We start from the raw sequence: 17,689 nt of genomic DNA on the forward strand, positions 1-17,689 counted from the left end.
TGAGGCTGGTCTGGTCTGCAGGGCTGTGATCTCTGCGCAAGGTCTGCTCTCCTTCCACAAGGCAGCCTATACCCCCTTCAAAAAATTTAATTTTCTACAGGAGAGAGTTTCTGAGTACGGGTGAGTTGCTCAAACCCCAGCATTCTTCTTGAGCCCTCGGCACCCCACAGGCCCTAATTACTGCACCTGCACGGGCTGTTATCTGATCTCAAGCAGAACGCTGCCATTTCTGGCGTCCCTGTGACCCTGAGAAGGCCAGGGAGGAGTTCACGAGCATCCTGGAGGGTCCGTGCCCATGACTGTGCAGGATCAGGACCGTGGAGCACAGCTCGGGGGATACTCACTTCTCAGTTTACGTGACGGCACCCCGGTTCTTAGGCAGTGCCCACCTGCGCAGTCCTTTGCACCGACCCTGCACCCTAGGTGGCAGTGGGCAAGCCCACCGCAGGTGAGAAAGCCCCACCGGTGACTCACAGGAGACCGTCCACAGATGGGTGAGTGAGCACTGCCTGCACAGCCTTGCCAGTCAGAACCCACCACCAACTCAAAGGAGGTAAGCCATCAACCATACCCGTGAACACTGAGGATCTGGCCTCTCGCCCTGGAATGTCAGAGGCAGCGTGTTCCCGAGGGAGGGCTAGACGCCAGCCCTACGCAGGAGGGAAGTAAGAAGCTACCCACTTAGGAGTATGAGACAGAAGGGCAGTCTCCTCAGTCTGTCTGACCAGGCAACAGTCTAGGTCCGAAATCCCCACGCTGGAGCCACCAAAGCAAGTGTCTGTTAAAATGTGTTTCCAGGACCAGCTGACTGGCACTTTGCTTGTGGCGTATACGCGTAAACACTGTGAGGGGCAGAGCTGCAGGGCACGCCGGTGCCAACAGGGGGCACGTGGAGTGACAGACTAAATGGCAGACAACCTAACACAACACTGTAAAGCAATCATACTCCAAGAAAGATGTTTAAAAAAAAAACTGAAAAAAAAAAAAAAAAGAAAAAGACAAATATGAAACGACAAGGATAGTATGGTGAGTACCTGAAAAAAGGGATGTTTGCTAATAACAAGTGCACCTTTTTTAAAAGAGCTGTTTTACCCACCCACCCTTCCGCCAGGAACCCAGACTGACTCCAGTCTCCATACGGGAACATCCGTTAAGCCTTCAAAATGTTTGGAGACAGGAAGTGCCATTCTGCCCCCGCTGTCAGACGCCCACCTTCATCGTGGGTGTCGGAAGAGTCACTGAGCTCGGTGGGGATGTCCTCGTTGTCGTTGAAGTCTAGCGAAGGGGAGTTCACAGGCGCAATGATCTCAATCTTCTCCCCGATGACGCTGTCAATGGCGAGCTCCTTCTCCAGGGACCCGTCGCCCTCCAGCACCTCCTCCTCCAGGGGCAGGCCGTCAAACTGGGGCGGAGACAGAGCGGTCAGCCTGGTCTACTCTCCAAGAGGAAGTCAGAGAGCTGGCCGCGGGAGGCCGCACATTCAGAACGCAGCTGCTCAGGGGCTGGGCTGTGGGGGTCAGGGGTCTCCCCAGCTCTGCCGGGGAGGACAGAACACAGCACAGGGCCCTGCCCTCCTCCTGACACCAAGCCCCACACGTGGGCAGAGGCAGCTCCATAGTCCAACTCCTCTCCTGGGGCCAGGCCTCCACCGTCCTGTAACAACGTGGGCCTGCCTCCAACTAGTGCCCTGTTTTCTGAGAGGCTCAAAAGGCTTCCTAAGCAGTTTTTGATTCATTCTCCCATCAGCCCTGGGAGGGAATGGGTACAACTCTTTATATTTTAAAGTCAACCTCAGAGACAGAAAATGGAGACTAGGCATCATATGCATGATGCTTTCATTCTAAGGCCAAGTGGTCTGACCCCTAAGCCACTGGAATACAAGGCTCCCTTTTCTGGGAACCCTTTCTTCTACCTGCCAGCTCACACCCCGACACTTCCCTCACCAAGCTTCTATCCCCTCTATAACCAAGTCCCAGAGGACAGAGTCCTTCTTAACACATTTCTGTCTCTTCTGCAAAGTCTAGCACAGCAGGAAAATAAACCAGAGTGTTGACACTAGGAGCTCCATCACGATTTACAGAATGAATGAACAGATAGCAGTTCTGCAGTCCTCTATTCATGTACAACTTTGACTTTAGATCGAGGCAGTGAAAAAAAAGACCTGGAATAGTTCTCCACCAGTGGGCGGATCACAGCAGCCCACCAAGAGCAAAGCTCACACAGTGGACTTGAAATGGCTCTCATCTGCTCCGAAGCCAAACAAAATCTGGTACCCGAAGCACCAAGAACCCAGCTCTGGATTCTACACTCATCTGAATGGAGAGAGTGCCTCTGCTCCAGGACGCCTCCCTGCATAAACCGACCACAGTGTAACCAACCTCCCCTCTACCTGCTCCCCAGGTTGGGGTCCCGTGGAGTCAACAAGGCTGGGAAACACTGCCGCCGGATTGGGTGGGAGCAAAGGGCTCCCTGCCCGTACCGAGACGGGCGCTTCACTGCTCCCCGTGGACGTCAGTGTGCTGTTGGTGATGGACTTCTTGGGCAGCTGTGGACTGGCATCCGGCTTGGTCTCTATGCTGCTTTTGGAAGAGCTGTCATTCACTTCATTCTCCTCTACAGGGATCTCCTCACAGTAGCTGAAAAGGGACAACGTGAACCCACGTCAGCCTCAGTGGCCAAGACGGCCGACCCACAAGAAACTCACACCCATCGATCCATCCCAAACTATGGGCTTTCCTGCTTCTTTGCTTTGTGCATGACCTTCCTCAAACCTCTAGCTGCCCCCGAACTGCTCTCCTAAAACCTCCTTCCCACCTGACACCCCCTCCCCGTGGTAAAATTCTGTCCCCAAACTCACCTTTTCTAGGCACCCTCCTTAGACTTATCCCTACCTAAATACGAAAACTGTTTGTCTTAAACTTTCTTTTTCCATTGGCTTCCCATCCCACCCCAACCTGACCATGTGAATCAAACATCCGGGCTCCGAGCATACATCTGATTTCCCACAGTGACCAGGACAGGACTCTGGACGTGAGTGCCCTTCGGGGGCACTGCCCAGATTCTGGATCATGACTAGCAAGCTTCTCTGCATTGCACACCTGAGGGAAAACCCTCCTCGAGATACAGGCAGGTGCCCTTCTGCGGACACTTCAGGGATGCCATCGGAGCCTCCCCCAAGGGAGAAATCATCATCACCGTCGCCATCAGCATCTAACTTATACTTTACATGTTACCTCATCTGGATGCATAACAACTCTGAGTAAATCATTCCATGCGTTTTAGAGATAATCAAGTAGATATTCACAGAGGCTAAGTGATACTACTATTAAGTGTCAGAAGTGGTACCTGAGCCCTGGGCTACGCACCACGCGTTTGACGTTCTTTCCTTGCTGTCTATTCCTCTTGCCTCTCACGTGACCACCAAGCCTCTACCTTCCAACCTCAAGCATATTGTATCACTCTGCAGTCCCATCTGTCTTAGCCTGTCAACAGCACGTGGTACAGCGATAGCCCCTTCTCCTCACAACGTCCTTCCCTTGGCTTCCAGGATACGAAAACCCTCCTAGCGTTCCTCCTACCTCACTGAATGTTCTTTTGTGATTTCTTTTGCTGCCTCTTTCTCTTGTTGAGTGTTCCCAGGCCCAGTCCCTGAGCTTCTTCTCATGTTCATTCAGTCACCTGGTGGTCTCAGCCACTAGTAACCCCCAAGGTTATGTCCCTAGTCCAGACCTCCCGGTGAACTCCACACTCATACACACAGATGCTTATGTGACATCTCCACGTGGCTAACAGTCATCTCAAACTCAACCTGCCTAAAATCAAGCTCCTGATCTTCCCCCACATCTGCTCTGCTTATAGTATTGTCCATCTCAGTTCAGAACAACTCTATCCTTCCTGCTGGTAAACCTTTAAAGCCACCTTTGGATCCTTTCTGACCCATCAGCAAATCCTTCAAAATACGTCTGGTTCTATCTTCCAAATATATTCAGAAACTAACCACTTACTGCTGTTTCTACTGCTACCTTCCTGGTCCAAACCACCATCACCTCTCATCTAAATGACCTAAATTATTCAGCAGCCTCTTAGCCAGTCTGCCCTGGCTCCCCTTCACTCTATCTTCAACCCAGGAGCCAGAGTGATGTTAAAGTGTTATGTCAGATCTCATCAATTATCTATTCAAAGCCTTCCCTGGCTTCTCATCCCCCTCTGAGGAAAAAGCCAATCATCACGCTGACCCAGCGGCCCTCAGAGTCCAGCCCGGCCTCCCCGCTTCCCACCTGCCCTTTGCCACCTGCCCTTTGCTCGCTGGCCCAGCTGCTGCTTCCCCTCCCTCCGCCTGGGAGGGCCTTCCCGGGGCCTCCCTCACTCCCCAAGGGCCTTACTTAGACGCCATTCCCCAGCCGCCCTCACCCCTCTGCAAAGGCTTCCCGGGCAGCCTGCCCTCTGCCTCGCTCACCCCATCGTGTTGAAGTCGTCATCAGGGGGCACGTAGTCCTCGTCATCGCTGGTCAGGCCCAGCTCATTCCCGTAGCACTGGTGAACGAAGTGCCAGAGCTCCTTGGGGCACAGGGGCTGCAGGGGACAGCAGACAGGCTCTGAACCTCCCTTCCTCAGGACCCCACTCTCCACAGAGGCACTGCATTGAGCTGGACTCTCTCAAGGGTAGGAGAAGCCAAACTCCACCCACCTGGGCTGGACTAAGTAGAGGGCAGCGCCTCCATGACAACCCCACCCCCTGCTCTTCCCTCCTCTCCGGATCTCAGCAAGACGCCCATCTTCCCCCGAAGAATATGGTTTTTAGTAAAGCCAGGAGCTTGGCCTGTTCCCTCAACTCAGGTTTGCACAGTGGGACCAACAGGCCCTTGAGGATGGCAACCGCCCGCCTCTTGCTCCTGTGGGTGAGGCCCGGCATTAAGCGGCACAAACCAAAACTCCTCTGGGGCCAAAGTGATCACAGAGCTTCTGACTTGGACTCAGAATGAGCACCAGAGGCCCCTGGGCCAGTCTCGCCCACGCTGCAGAAACCTCCTTATACTAACAGTGGCCACGCAGGTCCTGACGGACCTGATCCAAGATGGATCAGGTCCAAGAATGAGGTGTGACCTCAAAGGTGGCCCATTCCACAGTTGGGCAGTTCCTGTGCTTGGAAAGAAGTCTACATTCTCACAGTTTCAGGGGCCTCAAAGGTCACTGCATCCAGCCCTCTCTTCACTACTTGAATACTTCCTTCTTTATTCTGAATTACAATCAGTCTGCCTACGGTTCTATGTATTAGTTCCATAAACGGTTTTTCTCATTTCACTGGGTGTCTACACGTCCTCCTCAAAAGCACTGTCCTAAGAAAAGTTAGCTCTTGTTGAGGTTCAGAGTTTTGGAAAAGAGGCAACAGTATGTCAAAGAATGAAGGTCAAAGGTGGAGACCATGGATGAGTCCTGGGTTGGGAGGAGGGAGAGAAGGTGGGAGGGATAAGTATGTGAGAAAGAGAAGCATTAAGAAAAACATAAGCAGGGACTTCCCGGTGGTGCAGTGGTGAAGAATCCGCCTGCCAATGCAGGGGACACGGGTTCGAGCCCTGGTCTGGGAAGATCCCACGTGCCGCGGAGCAACTAAGCCCGTGCACCACAACTACAGAGCCTGCGCTCTAGAGCCCGCGTGCCACAACTACTGAAGCCCGCCTGCCTAGAGCCTGCGCTCTGCAACAAAGAGAAGCCGCCACAGTGAGAAGCCCTCGCACCGCAACGAAGAGTAGCCCCCGCTCGCCGCAACTAGAGAAAGCCTGCGCATAGCAACAAAGACCCAATGCAGCCAAAAATAAATAAATAAATAAATTTATATGAAAAAAGAAAAAAGAAAATCAAACTTAAAGAATGTTCCCAGCAACGGATTTGATAAGGAGTTTGAGCTTTCTCTGACCCCATCCTTTTGAGGTATGGCTTAAGAAGCACGCAGCTGGCAGGATGCCATGAGCCAGGTCGCCGGGTTCCCGGCTAAGGAGAACTGCCCAGAATGGCATAGTCCGGGCTCTCTGTGGCCCGGAAGGGTCTGGGGCGGCAGCTCTCTGTGCTGGCCGCCCCCCCACCCACCCAGTGCCAGAGGGAGGCACCTGCTTCTGTACCTGGACCTCCTCCCTCCTCCCAGCGGCCTTTACGTACACCATCCACCCTGCCCGGGACACATCTGCGTCCCTGCCAATCCATGCCCTCCCCTTCTCCACAATTCACCTGCTCCACACAGCCTTCCCTGACCAGCCCCACCAGGCTCAGCTTGTCTGACCACAGCCAGGACAAGCACAAAAAGCAGACCCTGCTCGTCAGGCAGAATTCTGATGTGATTTTGTGAGAGTTTTTGCGAACCATATGGATGACCCTCTGTCTTAAGTTAGAAATGACAGTGGTTGGGAGCTGAAAATTCAGACCTGCCAATGGAGACTCAAACACATTCTCATTTTACCATTATCCATGGCTAATAAAGGTAGACGATCAACTCAAAATAAGTTACCAGGATTTATACGAAGGCTACAGACTTTCAGGTTAGAAGAAACTCTAAATAACAAATCTATTTAATTTTCTTTAGACAGTACTAAGTTTGGGCTAGAGTCAAGGTAGATACACACCTAAATTTAAATACATACAAGTCATATATATAGTTGTAATTACAATATTATATAATTATATTACATAATTGTTCCCCCAGGTCTCTTTCCCTGGCTGGGAGGCTGTTTCTCAACACCCCCGGCATCTGCGTGCACAGGATGCACAGCCATGTCTCCATCTGCATCTCCCACAGCGTCCCCTTCATCCAGGTGATCAACCGGTGGCTGTGTTAACTCTATCTTCCTATTTTCTGTATTTCTTTAAAACTTATTCCATTGAAGTATAGTTGGCTCCCAATGTTGTGTTAATTTCTGCTGTACAGCAAAGTGATTCAGTTATACATATACATATGTATACAGATTCAGTTATATACACATATACATATATATGCTTTCTTTTTCATATTCTTTTCCGCATGGTTTATCACAGGATATTGAATATAGTTCCCTGTGCTCTACAGTAGGACCTTGTTGTTTATCCATTCTGTATACAAGACTTTGCATCTGCTAATCCCAAACTCCCAGTCCTATTTTCTGTATTTTTGATGCTTTAGCATCTGAGGCGTTGCTGACTGGGGAAGGCCTGCCCCTTGCAGGATTAGCTAATTCCTAGAGAGAGAAGTCACCCTGCCAGGGAGACCACCTTCCCTATGCAAACCGGCCAAGCCAAAGCCCGCACACCCAACCACCTGGTTTTTCTAGCTCTTACATTCCAGGCCAATACTCTCTTGCACTAATCACCCCGGGACAGTCTCTCTGGAGACAGTCTCTCTACCCTGAAGCCCAGCGAAATATTCAAACTAGCCAGTCCAGTGAGCTGCTTGGCCAGCTCACTCTGCCTCACTCATCCTTTCCCATGAAAACCTGCAATGAAGGCTCTTGCCCCTGCTTCCCCCTCGCTCTCTCTGCCTCCTGACTGACCTCGAGCTTCCCCGTGTGGCCCTGCCTGGCATGCTGGGCCTCTGCTTCTAGGGATCTGTGAGTATAAAAACCTCTTCCTTCATGACAGTCATTTCTGTGTCTGTGCGTCTTACCGCACCTGATTAAAACAAACCCCGGTGCCTTTTAAGACAGCGGGAATGCACTGCCCTGTCAACAGGGCCTTGCTCCAGGCAGCAATGAAGCTGTTCACATAAGAGGACGTGCTACGCTCAGCACCTGGGTCACCAGCAGTGGAGGATATGTTACCGCGAGCCTGGAGGACTTCCAGAACCAGGAGAGGCACGGGCTTCTTTGGAGCAGGCCAATGTCAAATGGACCCCCACCCAAGGGGAAAGAACGTTCTAGGTGGGTGCACATCCCGAGGCTGAAGAGCTGGGCAGGACTCACCTTTTCCAGGAGAGCGTTCTGCCAGAGGCGGAACATCATCATATACGTCCTATCCCGGGCCCCAAAGGAAGTGAAAAAGTGCTGGATTGAAAGAGAACATGGCAAGAAATGTCTGTTAAGACTTACAATACAGTGAATGGAGACACGGTGCTCCTTCCTTTAGGAAAGGCTCCTGAGTCCGTCCTCAAATACTGCGGACTCTCAGTCACCCGTGATCACAGCACAGGGGCTCTGCAGTGAACGGGGTCAGCACACCGGGGACCAGGGACCTGGGACCTCTGAGTCCGCACTGTCTCCATGTCCTTCAATGTTCACCCACACTTTCGTCAGTGGTTCTCTTTCTGGTTTGAAGTTTCCACCTCCATAAAAAACTTCCTTCGCCTACGTACACGGACTGGGTGAGTGGTGAGCTGGGAACCAGCCCAAGGGAAGGAGAAGGCAAACCCACTAACCCACTCACCCTTTGATTCATCAATTCAGCAAATACTTGAATATTAGTGTGTGCACTCTTCTACATGTACACACACTAATACACGTGCACACACTCTTCTACATGCTTTGGGCACAATCACAAACAAAACAAAGCTCTCATGGAGCTTACACATTCGTGGGGACCTTTTATAATGTGCGGGAAGAAAGCGACAGAAAACCAGATTTTACTGAACACGTTCTAGGTGCTTCACAAATGCTCCTTCATTTAAACCACACAAAAGCTTTGGAAAATAAACATAACTGCTAATACTTAATAAAGAGAAACCGGCTGGTGAGGTTAGGTGACCTCTGTCATCACAGAGCTGCTTCGTGCCAGAAACAGAATTCAAAGCAAAGACTATCGGACCCCTAAGTCTCAGGGTTCTTGCCTCTGAAGTGCCTGAGTCCAAGGGCACTGTAGACCTGTGTTCAGTCCACCCCTAGCCCTGAAGCTATCAGTCTTCAGGCTCTGGCTAAAGGTCAAAGATCACAGTGTTCTCTCCGCTCTAAATTTTATCCACCACACTTTCCCCATGCTGACGATATGGACAGTCTGTTTCCTATCGGACTCCTCTTCCCTCTGGACGGGCTGTCCTGATATATGATGATACAGCTTACATTTGTACAGCACTTTGCAATTTAGTGTTTTCAAGTGTGTGAGGTCATTTCAGACTGTTAAACAGGCGTTGCTGGCTCCGTTTTACATTTACAAGCTGGGGCTCAGAGAGGTTACATAACGTACCTACAGCCATGGGACTCTAATTCAGGTGTTCTGGCTCCAAGTCCAATGTTCTGCAACTCCACCTCGCCCCCTGCTCAGACCGCACGCACCCTGCCCACCACGGAGGTGGCTCCCGTAATCTGCATCACCTTACCACCTCTCACCCCAATCCTACTGGCCACCATATTAGTGCAACTGAAGGGCAGAAATCCAGGAGTAGGGGCACTGGGGTTTGGGGGAATAGAAAGTCCAAGATCAGGCTCTACTTACCTTTTCCGAGTCAGTGCAAACTTGGATGGCATTGGGAATGAGGCGGGCTGTTTTTTCTTTAGTCATGGAGCAGATGTCTTTCAAACGAACGGTCAGCTGGCATCCGCACAGAAACAGAGAATGGATAGCAAGCAAGAAGAGGCATATTAATAGAGTCGGGCAAGGAGTGTTCACACGGCACCAGTTCAGACAGAGGAAATCAGACCACAGGCTGCATACTTCTAAACCTGGAAGGGACCTCCTTAGAGATCACCTGGTGTGGCCCCTTATTTCAGAGGCCACACAGCGAGCCTCGCCCAAGGTTCTCTTGATTCTTGGTCCAAGGAGCTTTGCTTTCTCATTTCTACACAGCCTGGTAAATGTGCAGAGGTCCCATCACGATTTGCCACTTACAAAAACACAGAACACTGGCACTGGATGGGACCTTAGAGTCATCTAGTCTGTCTTTTCTCACGTTATTTTATAAGATTAGGAAACAGAGGCAAATAAACAATAAAGGACTAGCCTAAAATCACACAGCTAATTGGCTGCAGAACCCAGGAAGTACAAGCCCGTTCTCCTGAGTCCCAAGGCCAGTGCCCGTTTTACCTACTCTTCTGCCTCCGTGGTGATTCCTGCCAAATATTTACCTGCACTTCCCCAAAATCAAATGCTCACCCGAGGAGGAGGGAGGGGAAGGCATGGTAGAGAGATCTATCCTTCAAGATTCAGGCACGTGCTTTTGTGAATTATGCAAAGGCTTGGGCAGAGTATGGAGTCAACCAAAGGACAAAAGTGAGGGCAGCTTCCTCAGCTACAGCCCAGGGGGACAGCCCCAGGGAGCAAGCCCCGGGTCTTTACCAGAGTTTCCCAGCGGAAGATGTTGCTGTAGAAGCAGATCCAGTTTTCAGAGAGGTAGAGTCGGCCCTGAAGAAGAATGTCTCTTTGGAGTGCGCAGGAGTAATCTGTGGTAGAACGGGGGACGGAGCTCAGGGGCGGGGAGCGTTCTCGGCAAAGCAGTACAGTCAGGCACGCCATCCCCCAGCAGCCCCGGGAAGCCCAGCTGCCCACCATGGACTAGGCGTGTGAAACCCTAGTCTAGCGGCCAAGGGAGTCCCCAGCATCTCCTGATCGGGCGCGGGAAGGATGTGAACTACGTTAGAGGCCGAGAGGCCGATACAATTCAACCAACGCCCCTCCCCCTCCACAACTTCCCCAGCCCCTCCTCCGCCGGGCCATCTGCAGGGACAAGAGCGGCAGCGACGCCTCCCAGGCCGGGCTGTCTGGAGGCCATCACGCAAGTGGGGCTCAGCCCTGAGTCCCCACCGCCGGGGCCAGCTCTCTGGGCGTCCTCGCTCCCTATTCCCAGACAGATGCTCTTACTTGGGGAACCTGTACTCAGAAGCAGCCTGATTGCCCTCCTGCCCTCACATGCCAGGTCGCCCAGCTCACCAACGATGAGGCGCTCCGTGTCTGGAAGTTGCTTAAAGAGCTTTCTGAAGTCTTCATTTCTCTGCTTGTAAGTGGGGCTTAACACCTGCGTGACAATGGCCAAGGTTAGCAGGATGTTCCCAGGTTCGCTGGTTGGGGAGGAAGGTACGGGAGGAGCACCTGCTTGCGTGTTTCAAGGCAAAGCTGAGGCTCTGTTGCGCCAGAGGCCCCAGGAGCTGGGCAGAGGGGGCTCGGTACGGGAAAACATGGTGGAGAGAATTTGATGCTGCAGAAGGCTTTATATCCAGCGTCCATCAGTGAGAAAATGTCAAACATACTAAGCAGGGCCCACACAACATCCCAAGTGGACAAAGGAAAGAGGGACAGCTCTGGGCTATTGCTGTTCTGCCTCTGACAGCAGGAAGCACCACCGTGACAGTGGAAAAGGCCCAAGGGGACCAAGGGGAGCTCCCCCCACCCCCCGGCAGGACCCAGGATATGACGGTGCCCAGTGTACCCCTCAGAAGAAGCTGTCATCATGAGTAACACAGCTGGCACTTGGCTGTGTCTGAACTTCATGATTGGAAAAAAGAAATCATGAAACATAAGACTAGTACAATGTTATGTCAATTATAGCTCAATAAATCTGGTGGGCGTGGAGCGAGGAATTACACCTTTACAAAGAGTGGACTAAAAAAACCCATAAGGGGCTTCCCTGGTGGCGCAGTGGTTGAGAATCTGCCTGCCAATGCAGGGGACACGGGTTCGAGCCCCGGTCTGGGAAGATCCCATATGCCACGGAGCAACTAGGCCCGTGAGCCACAGTTACTGAGCCTGCGCGTCTGGAGCCTGTGCTCCGCAACAAGAGAGGCCGCGATGATGAGAGGCCCGCGCACCGCAATGAAGAGTGGCCCCCGCTCGCCGCAACTAGAGAAAGCCCTCGCACAGAAACGAAGACCCAACACACCCATAAATAATAAATTAAAAAAAAAAAAAAAAACCCATAAAACTAGTACTAAAAAAAAGCACACAAGTAGGGAATTTAAAAGCATATCTGGCGGGCTTCCCTGGTGGCGCAGTGGTTAAGAATCCACCTGCCAATGCAGGGGAAACGGGTTTGAGCCCTGGTCTGGGAAGATCCCACGTGACGCGGAGCAACTAAGCCCATGCGCCACAACTACTGAGCCTGCCCTCTAGAGCCCGTGAGCCACAACTACTGAGCCCGCGTACCACAACTACTGAAGCCTGGGCGCCTAGAGCCCATGCTCCACAACAAGAGAAGCCACCGCAATGAGAAGCACGCGCACCACAACAAAGAGTAGCCCCCACTCGCCGCAACTAGAGAAAGCCCGCGCGCAGCAACAAAGACCCAACACAGCCAAAAAACAAAACAAAACAAAACGTATCTGGCAACTTGAGGTACCCAAACTTCACTCCCTCACCATCCCTTAGAAGACAATCTAATCCAAACCTTACGTTAGCAATAAGGAAACTAAGCTCGGAGAGAAGTCCCTGCCCAAAGCCCTCTGGCTGGTCAGTGGCAGAAGTCTCGATCCCTGGTTCTGTGCTCACCTCCCACCAACACCTGTGCTGCCAGACACCCCTGAACCCACCTAGCGTTTTGGTGCCTCAGTGAAAACTCATACCCATCAACTGCCTTAGTGAATCCTTCTTGGAAATTCCATGAACCAGCTGAACAGACAGGAAAGGCACCCAAGGCTGATACGCGAAGACAAGCGCACAACCCGGGAAGGGTCAGGCCTTCCAGTGACAGAGACATCTGCACTCCACCCAGGTGACTTGTTGACCTACTTATGCCAGGAGCACACGCAGGTAGACAAACCATCCTGTTATTGCTGACAGATGGGTCTTGGCCATTTATGCTTTCTCGCCCACTTCCCTGGGAATCCACTGGCATACAGCTGTGGCGACAATGGAGTGAACTCTGCACTGTTCGTTTCTTGGCTTTCTGCAAAGCTAACGGCCTGTGAGACAGCTGAGGCTGCGGCCTGACCACCCTGGCAGCAGGTACTGACTACCTGAGCCAGAGGGAACCGGAGGATTTCAGGAAGTTAGAGGAGAGAAAACAGCATGACTTCAGTTTGGGGAGGTTTTCCAGGTAAGAGAGAAAGAAGAGGAGTGTTTTCAACTACTTTGTCCATAGTTAATTTGAAATTTAAACTCTTGTTTTGGCTTATTTATAAAATGAGTTTTTTATGTGCAAGTGGACCCTCTGCTACCTTCCCCAAAGCAACAGATATGCTGTAGAATCCCAAACTTCACCGGCCATATGTTTGAACCAAGTATCAGGGTCATTGGGAGGGAATGTCTGGAAGCCAGCCCATCCCGTGACTTCTACGGCTAGAAAAGACCTCAGAAGACAACATTCCTCGGACCCATCAAACGGATGCTGAGGTATCCAATCTCATGGCCCCCTGGCCTCACAGAACAGAGCCCACACACTGAAAACCCTTGCCTGAGCACCTGATTGTCAGGAAGTTCCTAATTATGACTAACCGACCTTGCAGAGCTAACGTGGAGTGAGATATGACCCTGCACCAAACACTATCATAAGCCCTTCACAACATCCTCTCATCTGACCACAGGGTCGTTTTTATGATCCCGTTTTAGACGTGAGGAAGTTGAGGCACACAGAGGTTAAGCAACTTGCCCAAGCCACGTGGTTACGAAAGGCGAGTGTGGAATATGAACCAGGGCGGGCAGTGTGGTCCACAGCTCTGGGTCTGAGCCATCACTCTGCACTTGCCTTGCGCCAAGAAGGAGACAACAGGGATGCCCCAGCCGAGCACACCCTCTTGTGGATGAGGTGCTAACTTATGCGGGGGGCCCCCACTAGCCTTCCATGCCTGCAACTGGGGCTTTTTTGGGGCGGGGGTATAGTTTCAGTTTTGCAAGTTCTGGAAATTGGGTGTACAACAATGTGAACATACTTAACACTACTGAAGTATATATTTAGAAATATCTTAAAATGGTAAATTTTATGTTACGTGTATTTTACCGTATTTTTTTTTTTTTTTTTTTTTTTTTGGCCGCCCCATGCGACTTACGGGATCTTATTTCCCCGACCAGGGATCGAACCCAGGCCCTGGCAGAGTGAAAGCGCACACTTCTGACCACTGGACCGCCGGGGAAACCCCACAATTTTTAAAAAAACTGTTATCAGTCAAGTCGGTCTTTAAATTTACAAAGTTCCAATATCAGCCTGAAGACCAGCCTACCAGGTGGCCCCGGACCCCCTTCAGTTGAAACTGGACATCAGGCATCCAATTGCCTGCAGCCTGGAAGTCCTCCCCTTTCTAAATGTTCCCTCCGTGGCGCTCTGTCACCCCTGCTTCTCTCACATCCAGTGGGGACTCAGACATGGACAGAGATGCAGGCGCAGGGAGTCTGGCCCTAATCTCCAAACCAGAGGCAAACGGAGGGAGCCGCCCTCTCCTCCCCTCGGAACAAAGCCGTGGCTATGGGGAGGGGAGGGCCCGGAGGGCCCACCCAGCCCTGACTGCAGAAGTCAGCCAGTTCTGCGAGGGCTGCCTCGGGGTGTAGGAACTCCTTAACCCAGGCCCGCAAGTCACTGCCCTGATTCGAGCAGGCTGCCGGCGTGGAAGGCAGGCAGGCTCGCCTCCTGGAGCCTAAAGTACAGAGATCTCAGTTGGCCCGCCACCATCTACCTTCTTGACGCGGGAGACCGTGACCCTCTCTCCCTGGCGCCGTCGTGCTCTTAAAGCCGTCTCCTCCGAAGGGGAGGCACGGCTCACCTATTTCCATTTTACATGGCCAAAGACTTCTGGTCCAAGGCTTGTCAAACCCGGGGCCCTCTCAGGGAGCAGGGCCAGGTGGCGAGCGACAAGGGCGCGGCAGACCTGTCACCCGGCGCAGAGAAGCCAGGATGCGCACTCACGGCTGGGATTTCCTCAGACCCGGGCCGGCAGCAGAGCTCCGCGCCGGCAGGTCCGTCCGTCAGTTCCTCCAGGCGCCGCTGCAGGGGCTGGCTGTCCTGCTCCAGCAGGAGGCTCCAGAGGACCCCCGATTCCGTCAGAGATTCCATCCCGGTCCCCCAACTCCGACCCCGCACCGTCCCCACAGGATGCAAACAGGCAGCCTCGCCCAGGCTGGACGCAGACAGGCGGCCTCTGGCTGCTCGGCAGCGGGTCTGCGTGACCCTCGCTGGCCCCCTTGGCGCCCCTGGAGCCCCGTTCCCGGTGCAGAGCCTCACGGGTGGGAGGGTGCGGTCAGCAAGGTTCTCAGGCGGGTTGGCCGGTCTCCAGGGGCCGGGCTCTGCCTCATCGCACTCGGCTCCCAGCGTGGCAGGTCTCCAGGCTGCGGGTGACCCCGAGGGGACGTGGAGGACGGGGCAGGTGCACGGGGCCGCCAGAGGCCCGCCCCGCCGTTACTCACACACGGTAAGTACAGGGGCTCACGGCTGGTCGGAAACTCCAGGGAGGGCAGACGCCCAACTCCCCAGCTCCGTCTGGCCTGTCCCGTAAGGCAGCCTGTTCAACGTGCAGTCGCTGCCCTGGGCGGGCGCCGGGCGCTGTGACTCACGGTCCTCACCCAGGCAGCGCAGCCACCGCTGGCTGGGGCACCAGGGCCTGCCCCCACCCCCACCCCCCTTCCTCCCAGACGCGCTGCTCCTCTCGGCTGACCAGCAAACAACTTCTTTGTTAGAATCGCCCGTGGCAGGAGGGAGGGGTGGGGGAGGCAGGACGGGTGGGCGGGCAGGGCCGGAGCCCTACACACGCTTCGAGTTACAGGATCTGGGTGATGGTACCGGCCAACGTCCTCCAGTAACCCCCGGCCTAGCCTGGCCTCCCCAGCAGATGTTTCCTGCAATGGAAAGTAGCTGGTCGGGGAAGGGACGGGAGGAGGTGCCAGGGGCACTGCTGCTGTGATGAAATCTGAAATGTGAGACCTGAACAGCCAGGGACTTCTTGGAGACACACTCTCCCCTCACTGGCCCATCCATCCACCAACACCCCCCTAGCAGCAGCAGCAACAGGAGACTTGGAAGTTTAACACATCCCGTTCCAGATGTGCCGGTGGGGAGAAGCTGAGGTCAACAGCTCCCAGGTGCGTGGGAGGCATCGCCTTCCTTCCCAGGGATGCCGGGAGGGCACCCACGCAGCCTCTCAGACCTTGAGGGCCAAGGAGCCATGCTAAGAGCAGAGAATCTGGGCCAGCTCCAAAGGAGACAGACAGGCTGCAAGGAAGCTGAGACCTCTGGAGAGGAAAGAGAGCCTGGCCAATGAGGGCAAGAAGGGCTCCAGAAAGAGAAGCTGGGGGCAGAGGTCTGACAGCACTGGGGCCGGGAAGATTGGATTCCCAGGAAAAGTCAGACTCTGGAGACAAACGGGGCACCTCCCTCACCCTCCCCAGTTCTGCCCGCCTTGCCAGGAGGGTCTCCAGGCTGCACACGAGGGAGAACGCTGCCTTTGTCCTAGGAGTCTCAGCTATCGATATTGGATGCCGTAACGCTCAAACTGTACCGTACTTAAAAATGATCTAACCATCGTATTAAGAGTATAGATTCCTGACTCCCAAACCCCAAAATTGTGATTCAGAGGAACCTGGGGTCTCCCAGTTAAATCGCGTTGGAGGAAGAGCCTGAGTCCTTCCCCGAACTCCTGTTCGCGTCTCTCACTGTGCACACCCCGGACGCAGCCCCCTCCTCCGCCCGTCTATCACGCAGGGTGATTCCTCTCTCAGACTACCATCTTCTCCAGGAGGCACCTAACGCCTCCAACTATCTTCTCCAGCACCTGCCATGGTGTGTTTCAAGTATCCGCCGCTCAGAAACTATCTACCAAATGAATGCATTCCTTTTGCACTTCTTACACTGTCCCTATTTTACGCATCTTGTGTGTACACATCCACACACATCCCCACTCCTACAGGCATGGCTCCCAGCACCCAGTCCCTGCCAACACTCTCCAAGCCATAAATCCGAGCTTCTCTCCGCCCTGCGTCAGCCCCATCGTCAGGAGTGGGGTAGGAGAACTCAGCAATCCCGTTTTCCAGGGTGACCGGAATGCTTCTCTCCTGGGCCTCACCAGACCCCACGATCTAGGCAGTACCAGGACCCAAGAGGGCTGAATCCTTACAGAAATTCCTTGGAAACATCTGAGTATTGCTGGGGCCAGATGAGGGGATGACTGTTTGGGGTCCAATGCGGTGAGTCAGGGGCAGGACACACCCAGAAAGATAAGCGCTGGGAGATGAGTCCCAGTGCCCTCAGCCTTTGTCTCCTACGCCCCCTCACAACTGCGGCCGGGCAGGGCAGCGGGCAGCTTCCAGCCTGGGGAGAGGGAACTGGCCCCAGGCTAAACATTAACTCGAGGGCAAACACTGGGAGCTGGGACCGAGTGGTACCCCCGCCCCGGCTAGAGCAGCGGGAGGGAGAGGGTGGAGGTGTCCAGGAGAAAAACAGATGGATCTTGGTGGAGCAATGGCCTCACCTAGGAAGAAAGCAATTAAGACCCTCAAAGGAGACGCTGGACTTTCAACCAGATCTGGGTAGGGAGGAGCCAGATGTGGGATAAGGGGCAGTGGAGACAGGGGAGGCGACCCAGCAAAGGAAGGAGCGAGGTGGGTGGGTGAGAGTGTAACAGAGAAAGACAGAGAGGAGCGGGGCTGGGAGAAAGTTAAGACAGCTGTCGGGGGCCCGGGGGGTCCATGGGTAAACAACAGAGGGGAGCTGGACGGAGGCACAGGAAGCAGAGGCCGTCCCCGAAAACAAACAAACAAAAAGAAACAGGCTGCCAAGGTGTCCTCAGCGATGCATTTCAGCGCTCACTCCCACTTTCCTCACTGTCCCCCATCACTTGAATTTCACTCCTACAAAGCCTCCTCCTCTTGTTCAACAGTATGTCTGCCGGGC

The 17,689-nt window shown here is 53.5% G+C and overlaps 1 protein-coding gene across 1 annotated transcript in view; it reads right to left on the minus strand.

The window, feature by feature from the left end:
• GRAMD1B (GRAM domain containing 1B) overlaps positions 1-17,689 on the minus strand; it is a 173,324-nt gene that overhangs the window by 13,571 nt on the left and 142,064 nt on the right. The window contains exons 5-11 of the mRNA XM_068554599.1: positions 10,816-10,900; positions 10,225-10,328; positions 9,385-9,480; positions 7,923-8,003; positions 4,457-4,572; positions 2,480-2,636; positions 1,213-1,402 (exon numbers count right to left, since the gene is read on the minus strand). Coding sequence (XP_068410700.1) covers positions 1,213-1,402; positions 2,480-2,636; positions 4,457-4,572; positions 7,923-8,003; positions 9,385-9,480; positions 10,225-10,328; positions 10,816-10,900 — 829 coding nt within the window. The remainder of the gene's footprint in view (positions 1-1,212; positions 1,403-2,479; positions 2,637-4,456; positions 4,573-7,922; positions 8,004-9,384; positions 9,481-10,224; positions 10,329-10,815; positions 10,901-17,689) is intronic.

The sequence above is a fragment of the Eschrichtius robustus genome, chromosome 11, assembly GCF_028021215.1.
Source record: "Eschrichtius robustus isolate mEscRob2 chromosome 11, mEscRob2.pri, whole genome shotgun sequence".
NCBI lineage: Eukaryota > Metazoa > Chordata > Mammalia > Artiodactyla > Eschrichtiidae > Eschrichtius > Eschrichtius robustus.